This window comes from Rhinoderma darwinii, chromosome 11 (genome assembly GCF_050947455.1).
Source record: "Rhinoderma darwinii isolate aRhiDar2 chromosome 11, aRhiDar2.hap1, whole genome shotgun sequence".
NCBI classification, from domain to species: Eukaryota; Metazoa; Chordata; class Amphibia; order Anura; family Rhinodermatidae; genus Rhinoderma; species Rhinoderma darwinii.
This window is the reverse complement of record NC_134697.1, coordinates 51,913,791-51,936,343: the sequence shown is the minus strand read 5'-3', so window position 1 is coordinate 51,936,343 and position 22,553 is coordinate 51,913,791. Positions and strand designations below refer to the sequence as shown.

The window sequence follows — 22,553 nt, the reverse complement described above, 5'->3', positions numbered from 1 at the left end:
TTTGCAGAAATTAGAGAATGTTACTATTTTTTACATGGAAAATTAAGGTCAAGTGCTAAGTTTACTAAAAATGGGGAAAACTGCATTACAGGGGGAGGGGATAGTCTGGGCGCACACACAGTCGCATTATAGAAGAGCTAAACAAAATTATAGGTCTATATCTCTCTATCGATATATATCGAACCTCTGCTAATTTCCGGTGGTTGCTGCGAAACTGCAATTCGAATAGTATGCCAGCCATTCTTTCCTAGAAATCCTGATGTCTCTGGGCATGTTCAGTCAAAGGGTACTAGCCGATAAATATGGGATATTTGTACTTTCTGTTTTAAACCCTTTCCAAACATAAGTGAAGGCAAAGCTGACCCCCACACAGGATTTGCTTCAAGTTAGAGCAGGCCTAACCTAAACTATCCCAGGGAGTTTAACTTGACATACTAAATCCTTAGAGGGAATCTGTAGGCAGTTTTGAGGCCTCAAAACGACTGACACTGTGATATAGGGGAGGGCATTGTAACCACACCTTTATATCGAGAAATCAAAGTTTAATTCCCCCGATGCCACAGTTCCATGGATCACTCTTTGCTCTGAGTGACCGCTCTAGCATCCAGTCAGGAGGCCACTAGAGCTGGCAGTGTTCTCTAAGGAGAGCTTAAAGGGAATGTGTTGCCAGAAAAACGTGTTGTTTTTTTTAAAAAATTAAACATTTAGTGTGTGGGTGATTAAACATTGTTCAAATTTTTTTTATTTTTTTCACGAGTCAGGAAATAGTCAGGAAATATTATAAATTAATTCTAATTTATAATACTACCCATTTTTGGTCACTAGATGGAGCTATTCCCAAAATTGCAGCATTGCAACATTGGGTTAAAAGCCCTCGCTCTAGTGAGCTCTCAGCATCCCCCCCTCCTTTATCCTGGCTAGTGCCGGGATAAACGAGGGGTTTGAACGGTGTAACCTCCTACACTGTGTGTCGCCATTTTTTGAGCTAACACACAGTGTAGTAGGTTTACATACAGTAGTAAACACACACAAACACGAACATACATTGAAATCTCTTACCTGCTCCTGCCGCCGCGGCTCCCTCCGGCCCGTTTGCTGCCGCTGGTCCAAGTGCACAAATCCGGAAGCCGCGACCAGAAGTAGTAATATTACTGTCCGGCCGCGACTTCCGGTCCACAGGAAAATGGCGCCGGACGGCGCCAATTTCAAATTGGACTGTGTGGGAGCGGCGCATGCGCAGTTCCCACACAGACGCCGTACACTGAAGTCAATGGGACGGGAGCCGTTCGCAGTCCCTATGGGACTGTGGCTGCCGTATTCCATGTCTGTATGTGTCGTTAATCGACAGACAGAAATGGAACAAAAAATGGCAGCCCCCATAGGGAAGAAAAAGTGTAAAAATAAGAAAAAGTAAAACACAAACACACAAATGAATATAAACGTTTTTAATAAAGCACTAACATCTTTAACATATAAAAAAATAATTTGTGATGACACTGTTCCTTTAAGGAGCAGTTGTACATCAAGTGCCCGCCTCCGTGGCACTTGTGACCGCCGCTTCGGGGGAGTTGAAACAGTGTTGCATGACCGAGACAAAAGGTATCGGAACACTGCTCTCACCTACAGCGCGCTGGCAGCAGTTTTTCAGGCTTCAAAACTACTGACCGATACCTTTTAAAGGGAATGTGTCGCTAGAAATGTGTAATCATTTATATACTAATTTTTTTTTTTTTTTTTTTCACAAGTCCGGAAATATTATAAATTAGATTCTAATTTATAACATTTCCATGTGCTGGTCACTAGAGGGAGCAATTCCCAAAATTGCAGCATTGGCATGTGGTATAGCAACCTCATTGCTTTATGCTGCAAAACTGGAGAAGACACACTCGCTCTAGTGTCCTCAAACAATGCCCCTCCTTTATCCTGGCTAGTGCCAGGAGAAAGGAGGGGGTCGAATGTTCAAACCTCCTACACTGTGCCGCCATTTTTTGAGCGAATGCACAGTGTAGGAGGATTAGATACAGTGGTAATCACACAGTATAACACGAACATACATACACAAACATAACTTACCTGCTCCTGCCGCTCCCTCCGTTCCTAGTCCTTCTGAACATATGGACGGAAGCCGCAACTGGAAGTAGTCATCTTACTGTCCGGCCGCGGCTTCTGATCCACATGAAAATGGTGCCGGATGTCGCTCCGGTAGACCTTTTTGGACTGTGTGGGAGCCCACACAGACGGCGTACGCTGCAGTGAATGGCACAGCGCCCGTTCGCATTCTCTATGGGGATGTATGTGCCGTATTCCATCTCTGTATGTGTCGTTAATCGACACATACAGAGATGAAAAAAAAATGGCAGCCCCCATAGAGAAGTAAAAATAAAAAATAAAGTACAACACAAATACATAAAATGTATTTTAATAACATAAAATTTTTTTTTTCAGGACCCCTTACCTTTATGGAAAATTATTTAATACCTTTTTGTTAAAGGGCATGTACACATTTTCAATCCATTTCTTATTGCTCCAATGTATCTACAATAGATACAAACAGCAGCTGAACTTTGTATTGGTATGTGTGGTTTTTTTTTTTAACCTGGAGATGGCAGAATCTTATGGAGTTATGTAAGGATGCAGATAATCTACTACAGCTGCAAACTACACCTAGTGTACACGTCCGTATGTTTTTTTTGAACGGTTGTCACGCAGCCGCATTGGGAAGAATAGACCCCAAATAGAACATGCCCTGTTTTGGGCCGTTCTCCTGGCTGCGCGGCTCCCATAGAGGTCTATGGGGTTGTGTAAAACACTGCTGTCACTTGGATGTGATCCGAATGACGACTGTGCTTTCTGCTGCTCCGTTTTTTGTTTGTTTTTTTTTCTCCCTGTAGGAGCGGAATCCATAATCCCTGGGCACAGTATTGCTGTGGCTGGGGAAGCTGCACCAGAAGTCCCTGTCCATATATGGATTGTGACGTTAGGGACTTCTGAAGCGGAATCCCTGGTCACAGCCTTCCCTGACACAGCTGTGGCTGATGATTCCGCTCCAGGATTAGTGGACCGCTCCAGAAGTCCCTGACCACTATATGGACAGTGAATTCTCCTGGAGTGGTATCACGGGCCGCTGTGGCCGGGGATTCTGCTTCAGGAGCAGGGGACAGCTCCAGGAGAAGTCCCTGACCATATATGGACAGTGAAGTCAGGGACTTCTCCTGGAGTAGAATCATTGGCCACTGTGGATGGGGATTCTGTTTTAGGAGCAGTCCCTGACATCACTGTCCATATAAGGACAGTGACTTCTGGAGCGGTCCTCTACAGTGGCGCTGTGGCCGGTGATTCAGATTCAGGAGAAGTCCATGACTTCACTCTCCATATATGGAGAGAAGTCAGGGACTTCCCCTGGAATGGTCTCCTACACTAATGCTATCTACAGGAAGTTAGGAGGGGTGCCATGTAAAAGGGGGCAGTGTGGCACTACCTACAAGGGGCGCAGTCACTTCTTCAGCCGTTTTTCATTGTCTCAATAGAAAAACAGCTCCAAAAACGGCCATAAAAAAAAAAATGGCTGAAAAACAGTCTGTTTTCCCTTGAATACAGCTCCGTGTTTTACAGCTGGTTTTCGTTTGCCTGTGAACCTACTCATACAGCATCTGCTGGCACATGCCACTTTTTTTTGGTTTTTATTGATTCATACAGAATCAGACAGAAAAAGCCTCCATGTGAATCAGAGGTACAGTATAGCCACATAAAACATTTAACCAACTTTATTCACACCATGTATAAAATCTGCTGTGGTTTCCAGGCATGCCCTATCGTGGATTTTGACTTCCATAGGAAAGTAGACCCGTAGTGTTTTATCCAGTAAAGTGCCTTGACATCCAGCACCACCATGACAGTTGCGTCTCCTGCACACAGGGCAGAATAGCTGCAGAGTTTCTGTGCGGAATTTCCATGCAGTAATTTCGCCGTGTAATACAGTAGCAGCAAATGTCATCTGCGCTCTGCGGGGCAAAAAACCTGCAGAAATTGCAGCATGACAATTTATCTTGCGTAAATGCTGCCAAAATTCTGCAGCATTTTTTGCGAACCCATAAAACGGTACCAGCCAATATGTTTATCTTTGGATGGGAATAATCGGCATAGGACGGCGTCCGTTAGTAGAGCATTATACATTTACAAAGCAGTGATCATTTTGTGCATTTATACTGGAATATTATGTCCAGAACAATGGATTTTATCAAGATGATGATAATTTAGGAAATCCCCATTTATGAATTTCACCTTTCCCAGTTGCGCAATACTAGGAATACAGGAACATTTTCATGCGGCTTGCTGGTAAGATCTGTATGTGCTATATACATATAGCGCAGTATATGCCGCTCCACATCTGTATACTGTTTACACCGGATGCTATTCACACAACAAATGGATACGGCTCCAACTTTCTACATCCTGCGCTGTCGTAAAGCCGCCGCCTCCTCCCTGCCGTATTCCGCGGACATCACTTGTGAGCAGCAACATGGCTGACAGTTGGCATCTTGCGTGTGATGCCTATCAGCGGGCGATCACTGCCTCCGAGGTCGGATCCAAGACTGATCCGGAGAATGAGCCATATCGTTCCAAGTACCGTGCCCGTGAATTACTGCGGGAGGTGCGGGCGCTGCTGGGTCCGGGGGCAGAGGATGAGAGCGGCGAGGGGCAGGGTGGGCCACAGGGAGAGGATGGGGATGAGGGGCGGCTGCTGGCTACACGGCTGGCAGTCATTGAGTTCCGGTTGGGGGTGAATCACACGGAGACGGAGGAGATGTCTGCGGGAGAGGAGCACCTGGTGAAGGTGGTGAGGTTACTGGAGCGGTACCGGCTGTCACATGACTGTGTCTCCGTCTACATCCAGGCTCAGGTAAGTGTGTACAGGTGGCTGTAGCCATACCTCCCAACCTTAAAGTTTCACATAGAGGGACAACCGATGGGGCACATTTTTTATTTTAAGCCACGCCTCTAATCCCACCCAATCCCCGCCTATACACACCCGGTTCAGCCCACACAGTATCATATTCTCATAGTGCCTCCCACACAGTATAATACCAAATACCTGCCCCCATAACTGCCACCATACAGTATAATGCCCACACAGATGCTCCCATGCAGTATAATGCCCATACAGATGCTCCCATGCAGTATAATGCCCATACAAATTCCCCCATGCCGCATAATGCCCCCATAGCTGCCCCATACAATATAATGCCCCCATACAGTATAATGCTCACACAGGTGCCCCATATAGTATAATGCCCCATTGCTGCCTCAATACAGCTTAATGTCCCCAAAGCTGCCCCCATACAGCATAATCCCCACTATCAGCCCTTATACTGTATGCCCCCTTAGCTGCCACCTAGTGCAAGTGCCCTTGTAGATAGGTACACAGTGCCCATGTAGATGGTGCCCATGTAGCTAGTGCCCCAGTATCCATGTAGATAGTACCACACCCCCTTGAAGATAGCGCACCCCCCCCCCCCCCCCCCCCGAGCATATATGGACAGTGACGTCAGTGGCTACTTATTGAGTGGAATCCCTGTTGCCGACTCTGGCCAGGGATTCCGCTCCAGGAGTAGACCCTGATGTCAATGTCCATATATGGACAGTGAGCTCAAAGGTTTCCTCTAGGAGCGGAATCCCCGGCCAGATCATCGGCAACGGGGATTCCGCTGAAGGAGTAGCCACTGACGTCACTGTCCATATATAGACAGTGACATCAAGGGCTTCCTGAGCACAGAGCTTAAAGTAGTGCTGTACCCGGGGAGTTCTCGGTGAGCGGAGGAGCTCCCCCTGCTCCTCCGCTCTGAAATAATTCTGAAGCGGGGAACTGATGGTTCCCTGCTTCAGAATTGAGTTCAACTGTATCTGCCTCCTGGGGAAATACAGTTGACAGCGGGACACCACCCAGAATTCGGGACTGTCCCGCTGAATCCAGGATGGTTGGGAGGTATGGTATAGATAATTATACCGATCGGACTGCAATTGACACAGTGTGTGTTGACGATTACGGTATGCGAATAGGAATCTGCTTCCAAAATTGTATCACAAGTAGTAATAATACTCTGTCATTATCACAAGTATGGTGATCGAGTGAAAATGTCCCACATGGGGGAAACGCAAACACATTCTGGTCAACGTTACATGAGAGCATGGTCAAAAGTCTGTCCACATATACGCCATTATAAGACAAACGTATGCGGTTCGAGAGCGCCCAATATATCTACAGCTAATTTCACCATATGGGGGTTTATGTCAATATAGCCTGATCACTGTATAATGGAAAGTTCCTTAAAGGGGTTGTGCCAAGGCAGATATTTAAGAAGCAAGAAGAGGGAATAGTCTCTCCAATGTACACCGCTCTGGCGCTGGCATCCGCCTTGGAGCATTGGTAATAAATTCATCACTTTGTTTCTCAACAACAACGTGTTTTAGGGCCAGAAAACGCCCCTTCATCAGGCTCAATAGAGACATCAACCCACGCTCCTCCTCACAGCACCACCCCCAGCGAGGAAGAGCTTGAATGGAGGGGAGTTCGAACATAGGGACTGACGAATCAGCCGAGTTCAGGGCTCAGCTGTTTCCTACAGCTCCATATGTAGGGGCATACCAGACATAACATAGTAACAGTATATGCCACTTCCCATAACAGTACCAGCCATACAATGCCCAGTATTGTCAGCCACACAACAGTGCCGCTGGGGGCCGCACAGAATGGCTTTGTGGGCCGCAGGTTGTTCACCTCTGCTCTAAAGAGTTTCAAAGCGGATCTGACTAGAACATATAATAGAAACAGGGAAGATGCTGTAATTTGTATTGTGAAAGTGCCAGCATGCCAGTGTATACTGGCATGGACATTTTCTGTAGGTAAATTGCAGCTCTGCATCATTGAGAATTGGCCGGCAGAGTTATTTCTCTCAGTGTCGTTTCTCCGCAATGATGGTGGGAGGTGAGCTGCTGACATGTCTGCGCCCGTTCTGCATCACCCTGCTGTCCAATTCAGCTGACAGCAACACAGGACTCCACTTTGGCGAGCTGTATAGTCTAAGGGTATGTTCACACGGCTTATTTTCGGCTGTTTTTCGGGCCGTAAACGGCCGAAAAATCGGAAGCAGAACACCTCCAAACATCTGCCCATTGATTTCAATGGGAAAAACGGCGTTCTGTTCCGATGGGCCGTGTTTTTTTTTATGCGGCCCTTTTGAAAAACGGCTGCGTTAAAAGAAGTGCAGGTCACTTCTTGGGACGTTTTTGGAGTCGTTTTTCATAGACTCTATAAGAAAACAGCTCCAAAAATGGCCGTAAAAAACGCAGCGAAAATCGCAAGTGGCTTAAAAACCGTCTGAAAATCAGGAGCTGTATTTCCTTGAAAACAGCTCCGTATTTTTAGTCGTTTTTGAGTTTGTGTGTGCACATACCCTTACGCTTTATCACAATAAGTCAATGATAGATCACTTAGCAACCTAGAGCGCCCCCTTTTCCTGTAGTGGTATATATTGTATTTAGCTCATGCCTTTAGTACTCACATTGCAGGTAATATATGCTAGGATATTGTAGTCTTTGCAAATATATATGGAAATAAATGGCGCACAGTGCGTGTATTTGCTTGAATGACTGGTAAGCGTCATATTCATTATTTTTTTTTCTTTAGAATAATCTTGGGATTCTTTGGGCTGACAGAGGAGAGATTATCATAGCGCAGACTTACTTGGAGTCTGCTGAGGCCTTGTACTGCCAGTATATGAAAAAGGTACGTAATAATAGTTCATTATTGTTTATAACCTTTCTCCGTGGCAGAATAGTGTTCCGGATACAAAGGTGACGTTTTAAGTGCAGCTCAACCTTGGGAGCCACTTAAAGAGGCTCTGTCACCAGATTTTGCAACCCCTATCTGCTATTGCAGCAGATCGGCGCTGCAATGTAGATTACAGTAACGTTTTTATTTTTAAAAAACGAGCATTTTTGGCCAAGTTATGACCATTTTTGTATTTATGCAAATGAGGCTTGCAAAAGTCCAAGTGGGCGTGTTGAAAAGTAAAAGTACAACTGGGCGTGTATTATGTGCGTACATCGGGCGTTTTTACTACTTTTACTAGCTGGGCGTTCTGACGAGAAGTATCATCCACTTCTCTTCAGAACGCCCAGCTTCTGGCAGTGCACAGACACACAGTGTGTTCTCGAGAGATCACGCTGTGACGTCACTCACTTCCTGCCCCAGGTCCTGCATCGTGTCGGACCAGCGAGGACACATCGGCACCAGAGGCTACAGTTGATTCTGCAGCAGCATCAGCGTTTGCAGGTAAGTCGATGTAGCTACTTACCTGCAAACGCTGATGCTGCTGCAGAATCAGCTGTAGCCTCTGGTGCCGATGTGTCCTCGCTCGTCCGACACGATGCAGGACCCATGAGTGACAACACAGCGTGATCTCTCGAGAACACACTGTCTGCACTGCCAGAAGCTGGGTGTTCTGAAGAGAAGTGGATGATACTTCTCGTCAGAGCGCCCAGCTAGTAAAAGTAGTAAACACGCCCCGATGTACGCACATAATACACGCCCACTTGGACTTTTACTTTTAAACACACCCACTTGGACTTTTGCAAGCCTCATTTGCATAAATACAAAAATGGTCATAACTTGGCCAAAAATGCTCGTTTTTTAAAAATAAAAACGTTACTGTAATCTACATTGCAGCGCCGATCTGCTGCAATAGCAGACAGGGGTTGCAAAATCTGGTGACAGAGCCTCTTTAAATAACAGGCAACAGCATAAGTAGCAATTTGCCTATACAATTTGGCTTCTAGTAACAATCCATTAGTTGTCCTGTAGTAACATATAAGGTGGCAGAGAACACGGCTCCCACAGACCTGTCTGTCTTATAACTGCCTGTGTCTATAGATCCGTGGACAGATTACAAGCTGCTATTGTTGGCAGCCTGCAATCTACGGCCAGGTCTGCAGGTCAAGCTTGGGATGTGTGAAATCTCCGTGTTGAAAACATTAATGGAAAGTTTCTGATATGAACATGGATTGTTATCTGTCACCAACAATAAATCTTTATGATTTAAATGTTAAACACGTCCCTTAAATTAAATAAAAAGTGTAACCCTTTAATGACCAGGTCATTTTTCATGTTTTCATCTCCTTCCAAGAGGCATAACTTTTTATTTTTCTACTGATCCAGCCATATGAGGGCTTTTTTGGGGGGGAGGGGGGGGGGGTTGTAGCTTTTAATGGCACCACTTAATATACCAATTAATGTACTGGGAAACGTTAAAAAATTATTTTGTGATGTGTAATAGAAAAAAACTCCAGCAATTTTTCAATTGTATTTTGGGTTTTGTTTTCACCGTGCAGATGACATGTTAACTTTATTCTGCGGGTCATTACGATTACGGCAATACAAGATTTATACAGTTACTTTTATGTTTTACTACTTTTACAAAATAAAGACATTTTTTTGTGTAGTATTCTGGGACCCAGAACTTTTTTATTTTTCTGTCTATTGAGTGATGGCTTTTCTTTTTGGGGCAAGCTGTAGCTTTTATTGGTACCATTTTGGGGTACATACGACTTTTTGACCACATTTTATTCCATTTTTGTGGGAGACATGGTGATCAAAAAACAGCAATTCTGGCATGTTTTTTTCTTACGGCGTTCGCCGTGCGGGTTAAATTATGTTATATTGTAACATTTTGGGGATTCTTTTTGTGGAAAAGGGGGGGGGGGGTTTCGAACTTTTACTATACATAAATATATTCTTCTTTTTTTTTTCCCTATTATTAGTCTACCTAGGGGATTTGAACCAGTGATCGTTGGATCACTAGCACAATATGCCGCACAATATGCCGCACAATATGCCGCACAATATGACACAGATGTCAACATAGCCTTACATAGAAGCTGCATATCTGCCTTAGGCTACATTCACACGACAGTGAAAAAAAATGGCCATTAAAAACTGATCAACTGTCAGCATTTCTTGGCCGTTTTTCATCAGTGTCTCAAAATTTTCATCCATTTCCAGTTCGTCTGACCATTTTTAATGGCTATTTGCCATTCGTTTTTCATGGCCGTTAAAAAAAAGGATGTATGTAATTTGTCAGGGTTTTTTTTTGTCCCAATCCTCTGAAATCACCACAGTGCCCATGTAGATAGCGCTGCAATGTCCCTGTAGATAGTGCCACCATGCCAACTGTAGATAATTCCACAGTGCCCACATATAAAGTGCCAGTGCCCACATAGTACCACAGTGCCAACTGTAGATAATGCCCACATAGGGCCTGTGCCCACACAGTGCCCACTCTAGATAATGCCCACATAGGGCATGTGCCCACTGTAGATAATGCCCTCATAGGGCCTGTGCCCACATAGTACCCACTGTAGATATTGCCACAGTGCCCACATATAAAGTGCCAGTGCCCACATAGTATCACAGTGCCCACATAGTACCACAGTGCCCACTGTAGATAGTGCTAGTGCCCACATAGTACAACACTGCCCACTATAGATAGTGCCACAGTGCCCACATAGTACCACAGTGCCCACATATAAAGTGCTAGTGCCACAGTGCCCATTGTAGATATAGCCACAAAGCCCACATAGTGCCAATGTCCATAGCGCCACAGTGTCCCCTGTAAATAGTGACAACCCCCCATATAGCACCCCCTCCCTGTTGACAGCACGCCCCCCCTGTAGATAGCACCCGCCCTTGTAGATACCACCCCCTCCCCTGTAGATAGCGCGCCACTGTAGCTCACTGTAGGAGCGGAATACTCTGGCCGGGGAGTCCTCATAGACGGTGCCCCTGACGTCTATGTCCATATATGGACCGTGACGTCAGGAGAGCGGAATCCCCTGCCAGAGCGGACCGGGGATTCCACTTCAGGAGTAACACCTTGACGTCACTGTCCATATATGGATAGTGACGCCGGGGGCTTCTCCAGGAGCGGAATCCCCTGCCAGAGCGGGGTCTGGCAGCCGGGGATTCCGCTCCTACAGGGAGCTACAGTGGCGTGCTATCTATGGGGGATGGGCGGGGGGCTTGCTATCTTTAGGCAGGGGGTTGTTATCTACATGGAGGGGTGCTAGCTACAAGACTGAAGTCCCCGGACAGAGATTTTGCAATGCTCTGGCCGGGTATTCAATTGTTAAAAGCCCGGCATCACTGTCCTTCTATGGACAGTAATGTCAAGGGCTTCCCCGGGCTCACCGCTCAAAGTAGCGCTGTGTGCGGGGAGTCCTCGGCCAGGATCAGTTTTTACCAGCCGTTACAACTGACCCATTGACTTCTATGGGAGCTGTCTAGCCGTGAAAACGGCCAAAATTAGGACATGTCCTATTTTATGACGGCCAATATTTTTAAAAAACGGCCATGTGAATACACCCATAGAACTTCATTGTTCTGAAAACGGCCGTCACGCGGCCGTTTTTCACTGTCGTGTGAATGTAGCCTTATGCTGAATCTGTCAGTGTGCTGGACTGACAGCTCAGATGAGAGTGGTTCCTGTGTGCCTCTGACGGCTTATATAACCCGTTAATCAACCTAGATTGGATTGGTATTCGGGTAAATTACTAATGCATTAGGCAACTGCATACGAAGCAATTCCATACAAAACAGTTTTCAATAAAAATATTTTAGAAGCAGGTTTTATATACCAAAATACACACGATAGATAGATAGATAAATAATAATAATAAATACATCAAAGGATTACGTAGTCTTATTATCATAGTGTTTATGGGACTAAAGTCATCGTTTCCAACTCACGGAAATTTCTAGCAAAGGTTCTAACTGATTTTTGTTCTAATTTTTTCTTGATCATTATTGTTTTAATTGATCGTATAATTAATGTTAGGGCTCCAATGTGACTTTTGGTTGCTGTAAAATTGTAAGGAACTGTGGCCCAGTAGGCAAAATAAATGTTCCCCTATGGGGAAAAAGTTGTAGGTGACGTGTGAGGATTAACAAATAAATTAAAGGCCAGAAATGTTTGATTTGTCTCCTAACAGATTGGGAAGCCGCCAATTGATCCTGATGAACATTTTAAACCTGAGGAACAAAAACTCACAGAGCAGGAGAGAGCAAAGAGGTTGGTTTTATGTTTATTATTATCAGCAGCATTTTTTGTAATGGATTTGGAATAAAATCACACACTTTGTTGTTACAGGTTTGAGAGAGTTTATACTCATACACTCTACTATCTGGCACAAGTTTACAAGCACCTGAAGCAGGATGAAAAGGCCGCCCAGTACTGTCATACCACCCTCCAGAGGCAACTGGAATATGACAGCTATAACCCAGTAGAGTGGGCAATTAATGCTGCTACACTATCACAGTACTATCTGGGAAAGGTATTAGTGCTACTACACTATCAGTACTATCTGGGAAAGGTATCAGTGCTACTACACTATCACAGTACTATCTGGGAAAGGTATCAGAGCTACTACACTATCACAGTACTATCTGGGAAAGGTATCAGAGCTACTACACTATCACAGTACTATCTGGGAAAGGTATCAGCGCTACTACACTATCACAGTACTATCTGGGAAAGGTATTAGTGCTACTACACTATCAGTACTATCTGGGAAAGGTATCAGTGCTACTACACTATCACAGTACTATCTGGGAAAGGTATCAGAGCTACTACACTATCACAGTACTATCTGGGAAAGGTATCAGAGCTACTACACTATCACAGTACTATCTGGGAAAGGTATCAGCGCTACTACACTATCACAGTACTATCTGGGAAAGGTATCAGCGCTACTACACTATCACAGTACTATCTGGGAAAGGTATCAGCGCTACTACACTCACAGTACTATCTGGGAAAGGTATCAGCGCTACTACACTATCACAGTACTATCTGGGAAAGGTATCAATGCTACTACACTGTCACAGTACTATCTGGGAAAGGTATCAGCGCTACTACACTATCACAGTACTATCTGGGAAAGGTATCAGCGCTACTACACTATCACAGTACTATCTGGGAAAGGTATCAGTGCTATTACACTATCACAGTACTATCTGGGAAGGGTATCAGCGCTACTACACTATCACAGTACTATCTGGGAAAGGTATCAATGCTACTACACGATCACAGTACTATCTGGGAAAGGTATCAGTGCTATTACACTATCACAGTACTATCTGGGAAAGGTATCAGCACTACTACACTATCACAGTACTATCTGGGAAAGGTATCAGCGCTACTACACTGTCACAGTACTATCTGGGAAAGGTATCAGTGCTACTACACTGTCACAGTACTATCTGGGAAAGGTATCAATGCTACTACACTATCACAGTACTATCTGGGAAAGGTATCAGCGCTACTACACTATCACAGTACTATCTGGGAAAGGTATCAGCGCTGCTACACTATCACAGTACTATCTGGGAAAGGTATCAGCGCTACTACACTATCACAGTACTATCTGGGAACGGTATCAGTGCTACTACACTATCACAGTACTATCTGGGAACGGTATCAGTGCTATTACACTATCACAGTACTATCTGGGAAAGGTATCAGCGCTACTACACTGTCACAGTACTATCTGGGAAAGGTATCAATGCTACTACACTATCACAGTACTATCTGGGAAGGGTATCAGCGCTACTACACTATCACAGTACTATCTGGGAAAGGTATCAGCGCTACTACACTATCACAGTACTATCTGGGAACGGTATCAGTGCTACTACACTATCACAGTACTATCTGGGAACGGTATCAGTGCTATTACACTATCACAGTACTATCTGGGAAAGGTATCAGCGCTACTACACTGTCACAGTACTATCTGGGAAAGGTATCAATGCTACTACACTATCACAGTACTATCTGGGAAGGGTATCAGCGCTACTACACTATCACAGTACTATCTGGGAAAGGTATCAATGCTACTACACTATCACAGTACTATCTGGGAAAGGTATCAGCGCTATTACACTATCACAGTACTATCTGGGAAAGGTATCGGCGCTGCTACACTATCACAGTACTATCTGGGAAAGGTATCAGCGCTACTACACTATCACAGTACTATCTGGGAAAGGTATCAATGCTACTACACTGTCACAGTACTATCTGGGAAAGGTATTGTATTTAGATGTTTTCTAGCTTCACTCACAATTGATGTAATTGGCCCAGTAAATGTTCTGAACTTTGTAAGAAGGCAAAAAACAGCTTAAGGGTATGTACACATGGCTTATTTTCAGCTGTTTTTGGGGCCGTAAACGGCTGAAAAAACGGAGGCTGAACACCTCCAAACATCTTCCCATTGATTTAAAATAGGGAAAACTGTGTTTCGTTCCAACGGGGCGTTTTTTACGCGGTCGTTTGAAAAAACTGCGCTTAAAAAAACGCCCCTTAAAAAGAAGTGCATGTCAATTTTGCCGTTTTTAATTTTGTCAATGGAAAATCAGCTCCAAAAACGGCCTCAAAAAACGGTGGAAAATCAGAAGTTATTTTCCCTTGAAAACAGCTCCGTATTTGTTTCTGCGTGTGAACATACCCTTATGCTTGTATATAGACCACAGATTTTCAGAATAGTAGAATCAACCTTTTTACTGTACGGAGAGTTTTCTCTTGTGCTCACTGTTTTCACCTGCTGAGTAATACATTTTGAAGGACCAACTCAGAGGAGAAGGGAAGTGACAAGAAGGGCATACAGCTGACTCAGAGAAGTGGTTGTCAGTTTTCAGGGCAGCCATTGGCATAAGTAACTCTGGGGAATATCTTTATTAATCGCACCAGCACTAGCTAGAATACTTCCTCTGTAGACGAGACAATGGACCTGAACACAGGAGAATTTGCATTTGTGACTGGGCCTACTCTGTATGGTTCTCTAGAACTATCATCCTCATCATGTTCTAGTTCCCAGGTCCCTTATTTTCATCAGAGTATGTTTATTTAGCTATGTTTACAATGATTAATGTAGTTTTATTACGTTCTTCTTTGTTTTCTTAATAGCAATGTTATATGGAGGCCAGACACTGCCTTGCTGCAGCCAATGTCATTTTAAGCAAAGCTGGACCTTCCTCTGAAGCAGCCAAAGAAAGTATGTCAAACTTTCAATTAATTGATATTTTGTATGTGCCTCTCCCTCGTGTCTTCCTCCTCCACCTTTATATCCTGCTCATAGCATTTGTTTTAGCGTTTTCTTATACTGAAGGTTCTAGGGTCTTTTCTCAGTCTTTGTGGGGATTAGAATAGAATCTTTATTGCACCGTTGGCAATTCTCTGCCACAATGGGATAAGCAGAGGGCAGCAGTATTGTGTTCTAGAGTGATAAATTATTGCTTTACAGCTGAAGTAAATATCTAGAAAAGCAGACAATGGAAATACGGTTGGCGAGCTATCAGCCATAATGTTCGCCATACGTAGCCGAATAACATTTGAAATAGGTCGTAACAGCAGACCCTTCTAGTTGCCAAAAACTTTTTATCTCAAGTTTTTGGAAACACTGTTTACTCTAAGGGTATGTGCACACACACTAATTACGTCCGTAATTGACAGACGTATTTCGGCCGCAAGTACCGGACCGAACACAGTGCAGGGAGCCGGGCTCCTAGCATCGTACATAACTATGATGCTAGGAGCCCGGCTCCCTGCACTGAGTTCGGTCCGGGACTTCCGGCCGAAATACGTCCGTCCATTACGGACGTTAATGTGGTCGTGTGAACCCAGCCTTAGGCCTCATGCACACGACCGTAGCTGTGTTCACGGTCCATGATTACTGCACGGACGGCCCGAGAAGTATCACCCGCGGGCCATCTGCAATCACGGACTGTGCACACACAAGAGTGCTTGGAGTTTAATGAGCCCGGACTGCAAATGCGGCCCCCAAAATGACATGTTCTATTTTTTCCCGATCCTGGCTCCAGGCACTACACGCTCGTGTGCATTGGCCCATAGGATATAATGTACCCTATACTACCTGTATTTGCAGCTCCGCAATTGCGGATAGCATGCGGACGCAAATGCACGGTCATGTGCATTGGGCCTAAACTTTCCAAAAGACATTCGATTTTCGTCAGTCCTCTAGGATTCTGTTTGGGTCTGCTGACAAATTAATGTATATGAGGGCCTGCAGACAGCCCCTCAAAATCTGTTATTGGTGGAAACAGGTTACAGGTTGGATATTTACCTGTCAGATCCATTTTCTTTCCCAGTGACGGCTGGCTCCAGCCCTGCTGTAATGAAATAATATGCATGTCAGAATCAAATGTGTGTGTCAGCGTGGTAACCAAGGGCGGGGATGCAGCTTTCCAAAAAACTGTTCAAATTAAGGCTGTGTTCACATCTTTGTTCTATATTTCCTTTTTCTGCTCCATCATAGGAACAGAACAATGAAAATAGCGTCACTGACCGATCCAGCGCATGATGGACATCAACGACATATAACAGACCCCATTGAATAGGACAGGGCCTCCAACACAGATGTGAACACAGCCTAAGCTGTAGTATCAGGGGAAATACAGTCAAAATAATCTTGTGATAGGTCCTTGATACACGAGAAGATCACTGGTGAAGTCTGTGATTTTGGCACTATAGAGCACTCAAACCCCTTTGGCACTGCTCGTAAATTTCTGTTAAAACAATCTGACAATCCAGTACGCTGTCATTGGTGTGTCACATTTCCAGTAAGTGAAATCTCTGAGCACCGCAGATGTGGAGGAGAAAATCCGCTGCCATATATTTAACTTTTTGTACTGCAAAGGCTAAAATCTCTATAGAGAAAAATCTGCGACAAATGTGTTCTGTGAGGGTCTTTTCCACTACATGTAGAAATCCCCATCCACATGCATGGTACTGTAAATTGTCATGGTTTTTCGGTGCGGAATCACCCTAAGACTGTGTATATGAATCATTGCAACCACAACAAGTTGCACCAAAGTTCTAGTTGACTGCGACATTGGCACAACTCTGAACAAGCTTTGATTTGCCTTGAATTATCAACTGATGGGGCTCCCCTTACATTGTGGCTACTTGCCATTAAATTTGGCTGGTAAGGAGTGTACAGACCCTTTCCCCCCCAAACTCTGATTCAGGTGGCGTTGGTGCACTGTATTATGGATACTCTCATCTAGGACAAGCTTTTATGGATGGGGTGGGGAATCTATTTCTGCCAAGGGCCATTTGGATATTTATAACATCATTCGCAGGCCATACAAAATTATCAACTTAAAAATTAGCCTGCTATATATGAGCAAACATTTCATTAACTCCCCCCTAATATGATGACTGGAACTGCTTCTCTTTGGTGAGGAGTGTCTGAGCAGGCTGCAGCTCGTGACAAATGCATTTAGGTCCTAACTCTACATGAGATCTCCGCTAAATTTTAGGAGCAGGAGGAGGGCGGACGGAGCCAAGTAGTGTCATTCACGCACCGACCCCACTCAAACTGCCGCCGCCTCATTCACTAGTTACTCAAACTGCCGCCGCCTCATTCACTAGTAGTGACTGACACTGCTTGGCTCTGTTCGCCCTCCTCTTGCTCCTACATGTGAGTGACGTCACTCACATTTAGGAGGAGGAAGGACGGAGCCAAGTAGTGAATGAGGCAGTCGGAGTGAGGTCGGTACGTGCCGGAGGGTCAGATTAAATTATTTTGCGGCCAGACGTTCCCCACCCCTGCTTTATGGGTATCCTGTATCTGCCCCTTTTTTTTTTATAGTGCACATGCCTTATGGAAATTAACTCTACGCTGTCTCATAAATATTGATCATTCATTTTCAACAAATGTCTATCAGATTGATGCAGAAAGATTGTTGTATTAATGAAGTTAATTTATTTATTTTTTTCCCGATAAAGCAGATGAAGCAGAACAGGAGCGCCTAGAGCATCTAAGTCAAAAGATGGCTGAAACAGCCAGGTGCTGGGTGAAATATTGTCTCAATTTACTGGCAGATGCTCGTAAAAAGCTGGAGGTAACTTTTTTGCAACATTGTATCTCAGGATTCCCTAAAAGATATATCTCAATCATAATATTAGAAACCATCTCTTTATAGGTCCGAGAACAGCTGGGGTCCTGGAACAAAGGGACGCTGGTATAGATCAGTTACCCCGTTAAATAATATATTAGGGAATTGTATAAAAAGCAATACCTTGGTATAACGGTAATATCAGAATCGCTGACTTTAGACTTGGGAGCATCCTAATGATAACCTGTAGCGGCGTGGGGCGTTTAGGCAACAGGTAAGACCTAATTCACATCTGTGTTGGAGGCTCCGTTACAGACCTCAGTTGCAGATTCCACCAAAAATACCAGAAACAATAGCACAGCATACTGCGCTATTGTTTCCGGTAAAGTAACGGACACCCTGGCGGAACCCATTAAAGTCAATGAGTTCAGTCAGGTGCCGGTTGTCTCATCTGAACCTGCGTTTCCAGCATTTTCGTTGTTCTGCTCCTCTGACGAAGCAGAACAACGGAATGCAGATTTACAAATTTACTCAACTTTTTATTATTAAATTATGACCATAAATAAAAAAATAAATGGTGTTCAATTCTGGATCTCCTTAAATACTATTGATAAATACCCAGTACAATAAAATCCCTTTTATCTGGCATCCGATAATCCAACACATTTCCAACAAAGAATTGTAATATATTCCGGAAGCAGAAGATTTAGAGAGAACCAATTAGGAAATCTGTCTAATTAAACAATAAGGTTATAGGAGCCAATTTCATGTAAATTTTTTATTTTTAGCTGTCTTTTTTTTCTATGACCATTTAATAATCTGGCACCTACCAGGTCCCATTTATACCAGATTAAAGAGATTTTACTCTAATGCAGAAAAATACCAGTCATTTGACTCCTTGCCGCATCTCGCCGTAATAGTACAGCATGGGGAGTGGGTACTTCTTATACCACATCACAGTATTATGGCGCTAGTTCAGGAATTCTGTCCGTGCAATCAGCATCAAGTGTCTACTGTAACACGCATGGCACCCTGCTTCAACAGCCAGGATCTTCTTAGGCCCCATGCACACGGCCGTGCCCATAAACACGGGCCGCGATTTCTGGCACGGCCGGCCGTGGACAGCCGCCCGCATTCTCGGTCCGTACTCCCATACAAAAGGAGCAAGACCCGTAAAACGCAAAAGATATGACTTGTCCTATCTTTTGAGGTACACTTCTATGGCTCAGACACCTTCCCGTAAATAAACAGGACGGTGTCCGTGGTCAATAGAAGTGAATTGGTCCGTAATTGTATTCCGCAGTTATGGACAATTTTTACGGCGTGCATGTGGCCTTAGATGCCGCAGTCAATAAGCCCATCGTTTTCCCCTGTGATGCAATCGCTGGGTGCTGATTGGTTGCCATCACAGCCAGTGGCCTAACATAGGTCACCAAGTCTGTCATGTACGTGAGCCTATCAGGCCCTGCCTAGCATCAAAACAAAGAAAACGATATAAATTTGGTGTAATTGTAACGACCCTTAGAATAAAGTTATCATGTAATTTATACCGCAAGATGAACGCCGTAAGGACAAATCCCCCCATAATATGGCAGAATTGCTGTTTTTTTTCCCATTCCCCTTCCAAAAAGAAAAAAGTTATTCAATACACTCTATGTACCCGAAAATGGTGTCATTAAGTAATACAACGCATCTTGCATAAATGGAAATATAGAAAAGTTTTGGTCCTCGAAATGCAGTGATGACAAAACGAAAAAAATAAATAAATCTATGCGCCTTTAACTTATGTATGCGTGACTGGGAAGGAGTAAAAAAAATTATTGGTGGTTGAACAGTATTGTACCATAGAAAAGAACATGGGGCGCAATGCAAAGATACATTTCCCACTTCCAGTAATTGCTTGTTTTCCTTCTTTTTTTTCTGCCTTAGGACAGTATAGGTGAACTTGATGTTGACCTTCAGGATGAACTCAAAGCAGAACGAAAAAAGCAGGAAGATGAGAAGGAAAAGGGTCAGAAGAAGGCGGTTTTGTTTGGATCAAGTGACATATATGATTCCATTTTAGCCGTGGAAGAAAAAGTTGACTGTTCACTTCCACTAGACTTCAAGGAAGCCAGGGAGGTATTCCTTGTGGGGCAGAATTATATTAACGAAGCCAAAGATAACTTCCAGCTAGATGGACACGTCACTGACCACATTGAAGTTATCCAGGACCACAGTGCTCTGTTTAAGGTTCTGGCCTTCTTTGAGCAAGACTATGAACGGCAATGTAAGATGCACAAGCGCAGAATAGATATGATCGAACCATTATGTAAAGAGTTAAACCCTCAGTACTATCTACTTATTTGTAGACAGCTTCAGTTTGAGTTGGCTGACACTTATTATGAGATGATGGATTTGAAGGTAGCTATAGGAAATAAACTGGACGAGATGGACTCTCACACAGTCAGGAAAATCAACAGTCTAGCGCAGTCAGCGATTAATTATTATGAGATGTTTTTGGATTCCCTAAGAAGTCCAGATAAGAAGTTCCCTGAGAAGTTGGAGGATGACGTTCTCCGTCCTGCATTGGTAGCCAAGTTCCATATTGCACGTCTCTATGGAAAGCTCATTACTGCCGATGCAAATAAACAATTGGAAAACATGCAAATATCTCTAAGCTACTACACATTCCTTGTGGATTATTGTGCAGACCACGAGGAAGCTATTAAATCAGTGGAGACCGAGTTGGAACTGACCAAGGAAATGGCGGCTCTCCTCCCTGCACGAATGGAAAGGTTAAGAATAGAGTTATCCTCCTAAGCCGCTCTGTGAGATTTAATTATTTATACAGGTCTATTTATTAAACTTAATAATGTTCGTAATAACAGTTCTGGTCCATCAGAAAAAAATATGTAAAAGGAGAGAGCTGTAAGCGTTTTTGATTCTTTTCTGTCAATGTTTTACGACATTGTATATTTGAATTTGCATGCGTTGAATGCGCTATGTACATGTAGTCCTTACTGAGGAAATGGGTGACAATACTAAAACTCTTGTAAGCGTAACAAAAATATACCTAAAATAACCTTCATGGTCTGTAACTAGTATGATAATGTCAGTATATCTGTATATGCACAAGCTCCTGCGCAAAAAAAATAAATCATGTTCATTAGGGAGTGTGTTGTTGTCCTAGGCCTGCAATGAAAGAGAACGGATCTGTTATATGCATGTATATCACAATGCTGCAGATTATAATAGGGAATATGAGGGAGACCACCACTGGCAGGAAAACCATAGATGGGACCCCTGTGTATCTTCCATGCCTACAGTTATTTCCTAGCACAGCAGAAATGATCATTTATCAAAATCATAAAGACCGCTATGATTGTGATGATAGAAAAATATGCTATTGGGCAGCTGTCTTCATCTGTTAAGTTTAAACAGGTTCTGTCTGCTTCCTAATTTGTCTGTTTTAATAAATATTTGAATTTCACATACAATTACAATTCTAGATTATCTTTTCTAAAAACTGCATTGTGCTGTTCCTCCGTTATTCCTCCTGGAAATGTATGAATAAATTGTCAAATCGATGTTACCATTCCGTTTTTGTCAATAGAGCATGTCTCTACACAGTCTGAGACTGCGATCAGAGTTGATGGTGTGTTCCTCCACAGTCTAACACAGTGTTGAGTTGTAAGGTCCCTAATATGTTCCAAGAAAACCTTCTAATAGGACTCATTGCCAACCTGTTCATACTTTGTTGGTGCAGTTCCTCATAAAACATCATGAAAGTTTGTAACTGCTTGAAGACTCGTGCTGGCAAAAAGATTAGAAAAAAACATTTGTCTGGTTTGTTTGATCAATCCACTTACTACTGTCCCTGCCACTAACAGACCGTTTCTGGGGCTGTGACCTGCAATTCCCACACAGCAAAGCCCATACCCCTGAGGGAAGGCTAGGGTTTTATTTATACTCTAACCATGTCTAGTCAGCAGCGGCAAACATAGGATTTTTAAAGGGGGTTTCCAAATGCATACTTTTTGAACCCAGTTATTTTAGCCACGCTCCCGCTGCACTCTGTATATTATGCTACCATTATTGGTCTGCTCTTATCTACCAGCCTAGCCCTTTATATTCAAAGCTCTAATGTAAGGGGCTAGGTTAGTGGATATATGCTGACCACTACTTGTAGCCTAAAAAACAGCGTAGATAGTTCTACACTCAATGCCACACTGCCCCCTGTAGATAGTGCCACACACTGCCAGCTGTAGATAGTGCCCATGTAGATAACGCCACAGATGTAGATAGTGCCCCATGCCACAACAAGTATACTCACCTACAGATAAGTGGCAAGGGGTACTTGTTATTTACTGTGATTAGGTTTAACCCACGGTAATCGATGCACGGTCGGAGTGATCCATTCTTTCTCTTCACGAAGAAGAAGCCGGCTCCGGGTGGTGAAGAAGACTTTCTGATGAACCCCCTCTCCAGGTTCTCCTTGACATACTCCGACATGGCCTGGGTTTCAGGCAAGGAGAGAGGATAAACCATTCCACGAGGAAGTGAAGCTTCACGAAGCAACTCAATAGGGCAGTTGTAGGGG

At 43.9% G+C, this 22,553-nt stretch overlaps 1 protein-coding gene and 1 long non-coding RNA gene across 3 annotated transcripts in view; one reads left to right on the top strand and one right to left on the bottom strand.

Moving 5' to 3' along the window:
- LOC142663133 (uncharacterized) overlaps positions 1-22,553 on the bottom strand; it is a 96,439-nt gene that overhangs the window by 13,313 nt on the left and 60,573 nt on the right. Inside the window, exon 3 of the long non-coding RNA XR_012851047.1 lies at positions 16,195-16,240. This is a non-coding gene — a long non-coding RNA (uncharacterized LOC142663133). The remainder of the gene's footprint in view (positions 1-16,194; positions 16,241-22,553) is intronic.
- KIFBP (kinesin family binding protein) lies at positions 4,475-21,450 on the top strand. 2 transcript variants are annotated; one of them, XM_075841454.1, is made up of 7 exons: positions 4,475-4,900; positions 7,685-7,783; positions 12,043-12,122; positions 12,201-12,384; positions 15,018-15,105; positions 17,865-17,977; positions 19,901-21,450. In XM_075841454.1, the coding sequence occupies exons 1-7, from the start codon at positions 4,520-4,522 to the stop codon at positions 20,771-20,773; spliced, it is 1,818 nt and encodes a 605-aa protein (XP_075697569.1). In that variant the 5' UTR covers positions 4,475-4,519; the 3' UTR covers positions 20,774-21,450. The 2 variants fall into 2 exon arrangements, with proteins under 2 accessions (XP_075697569.1, XP_075697568.1); XM_075841453.1 differs by having other exon boundaries at positions 4,476-4,900; positions 17,862-17,977.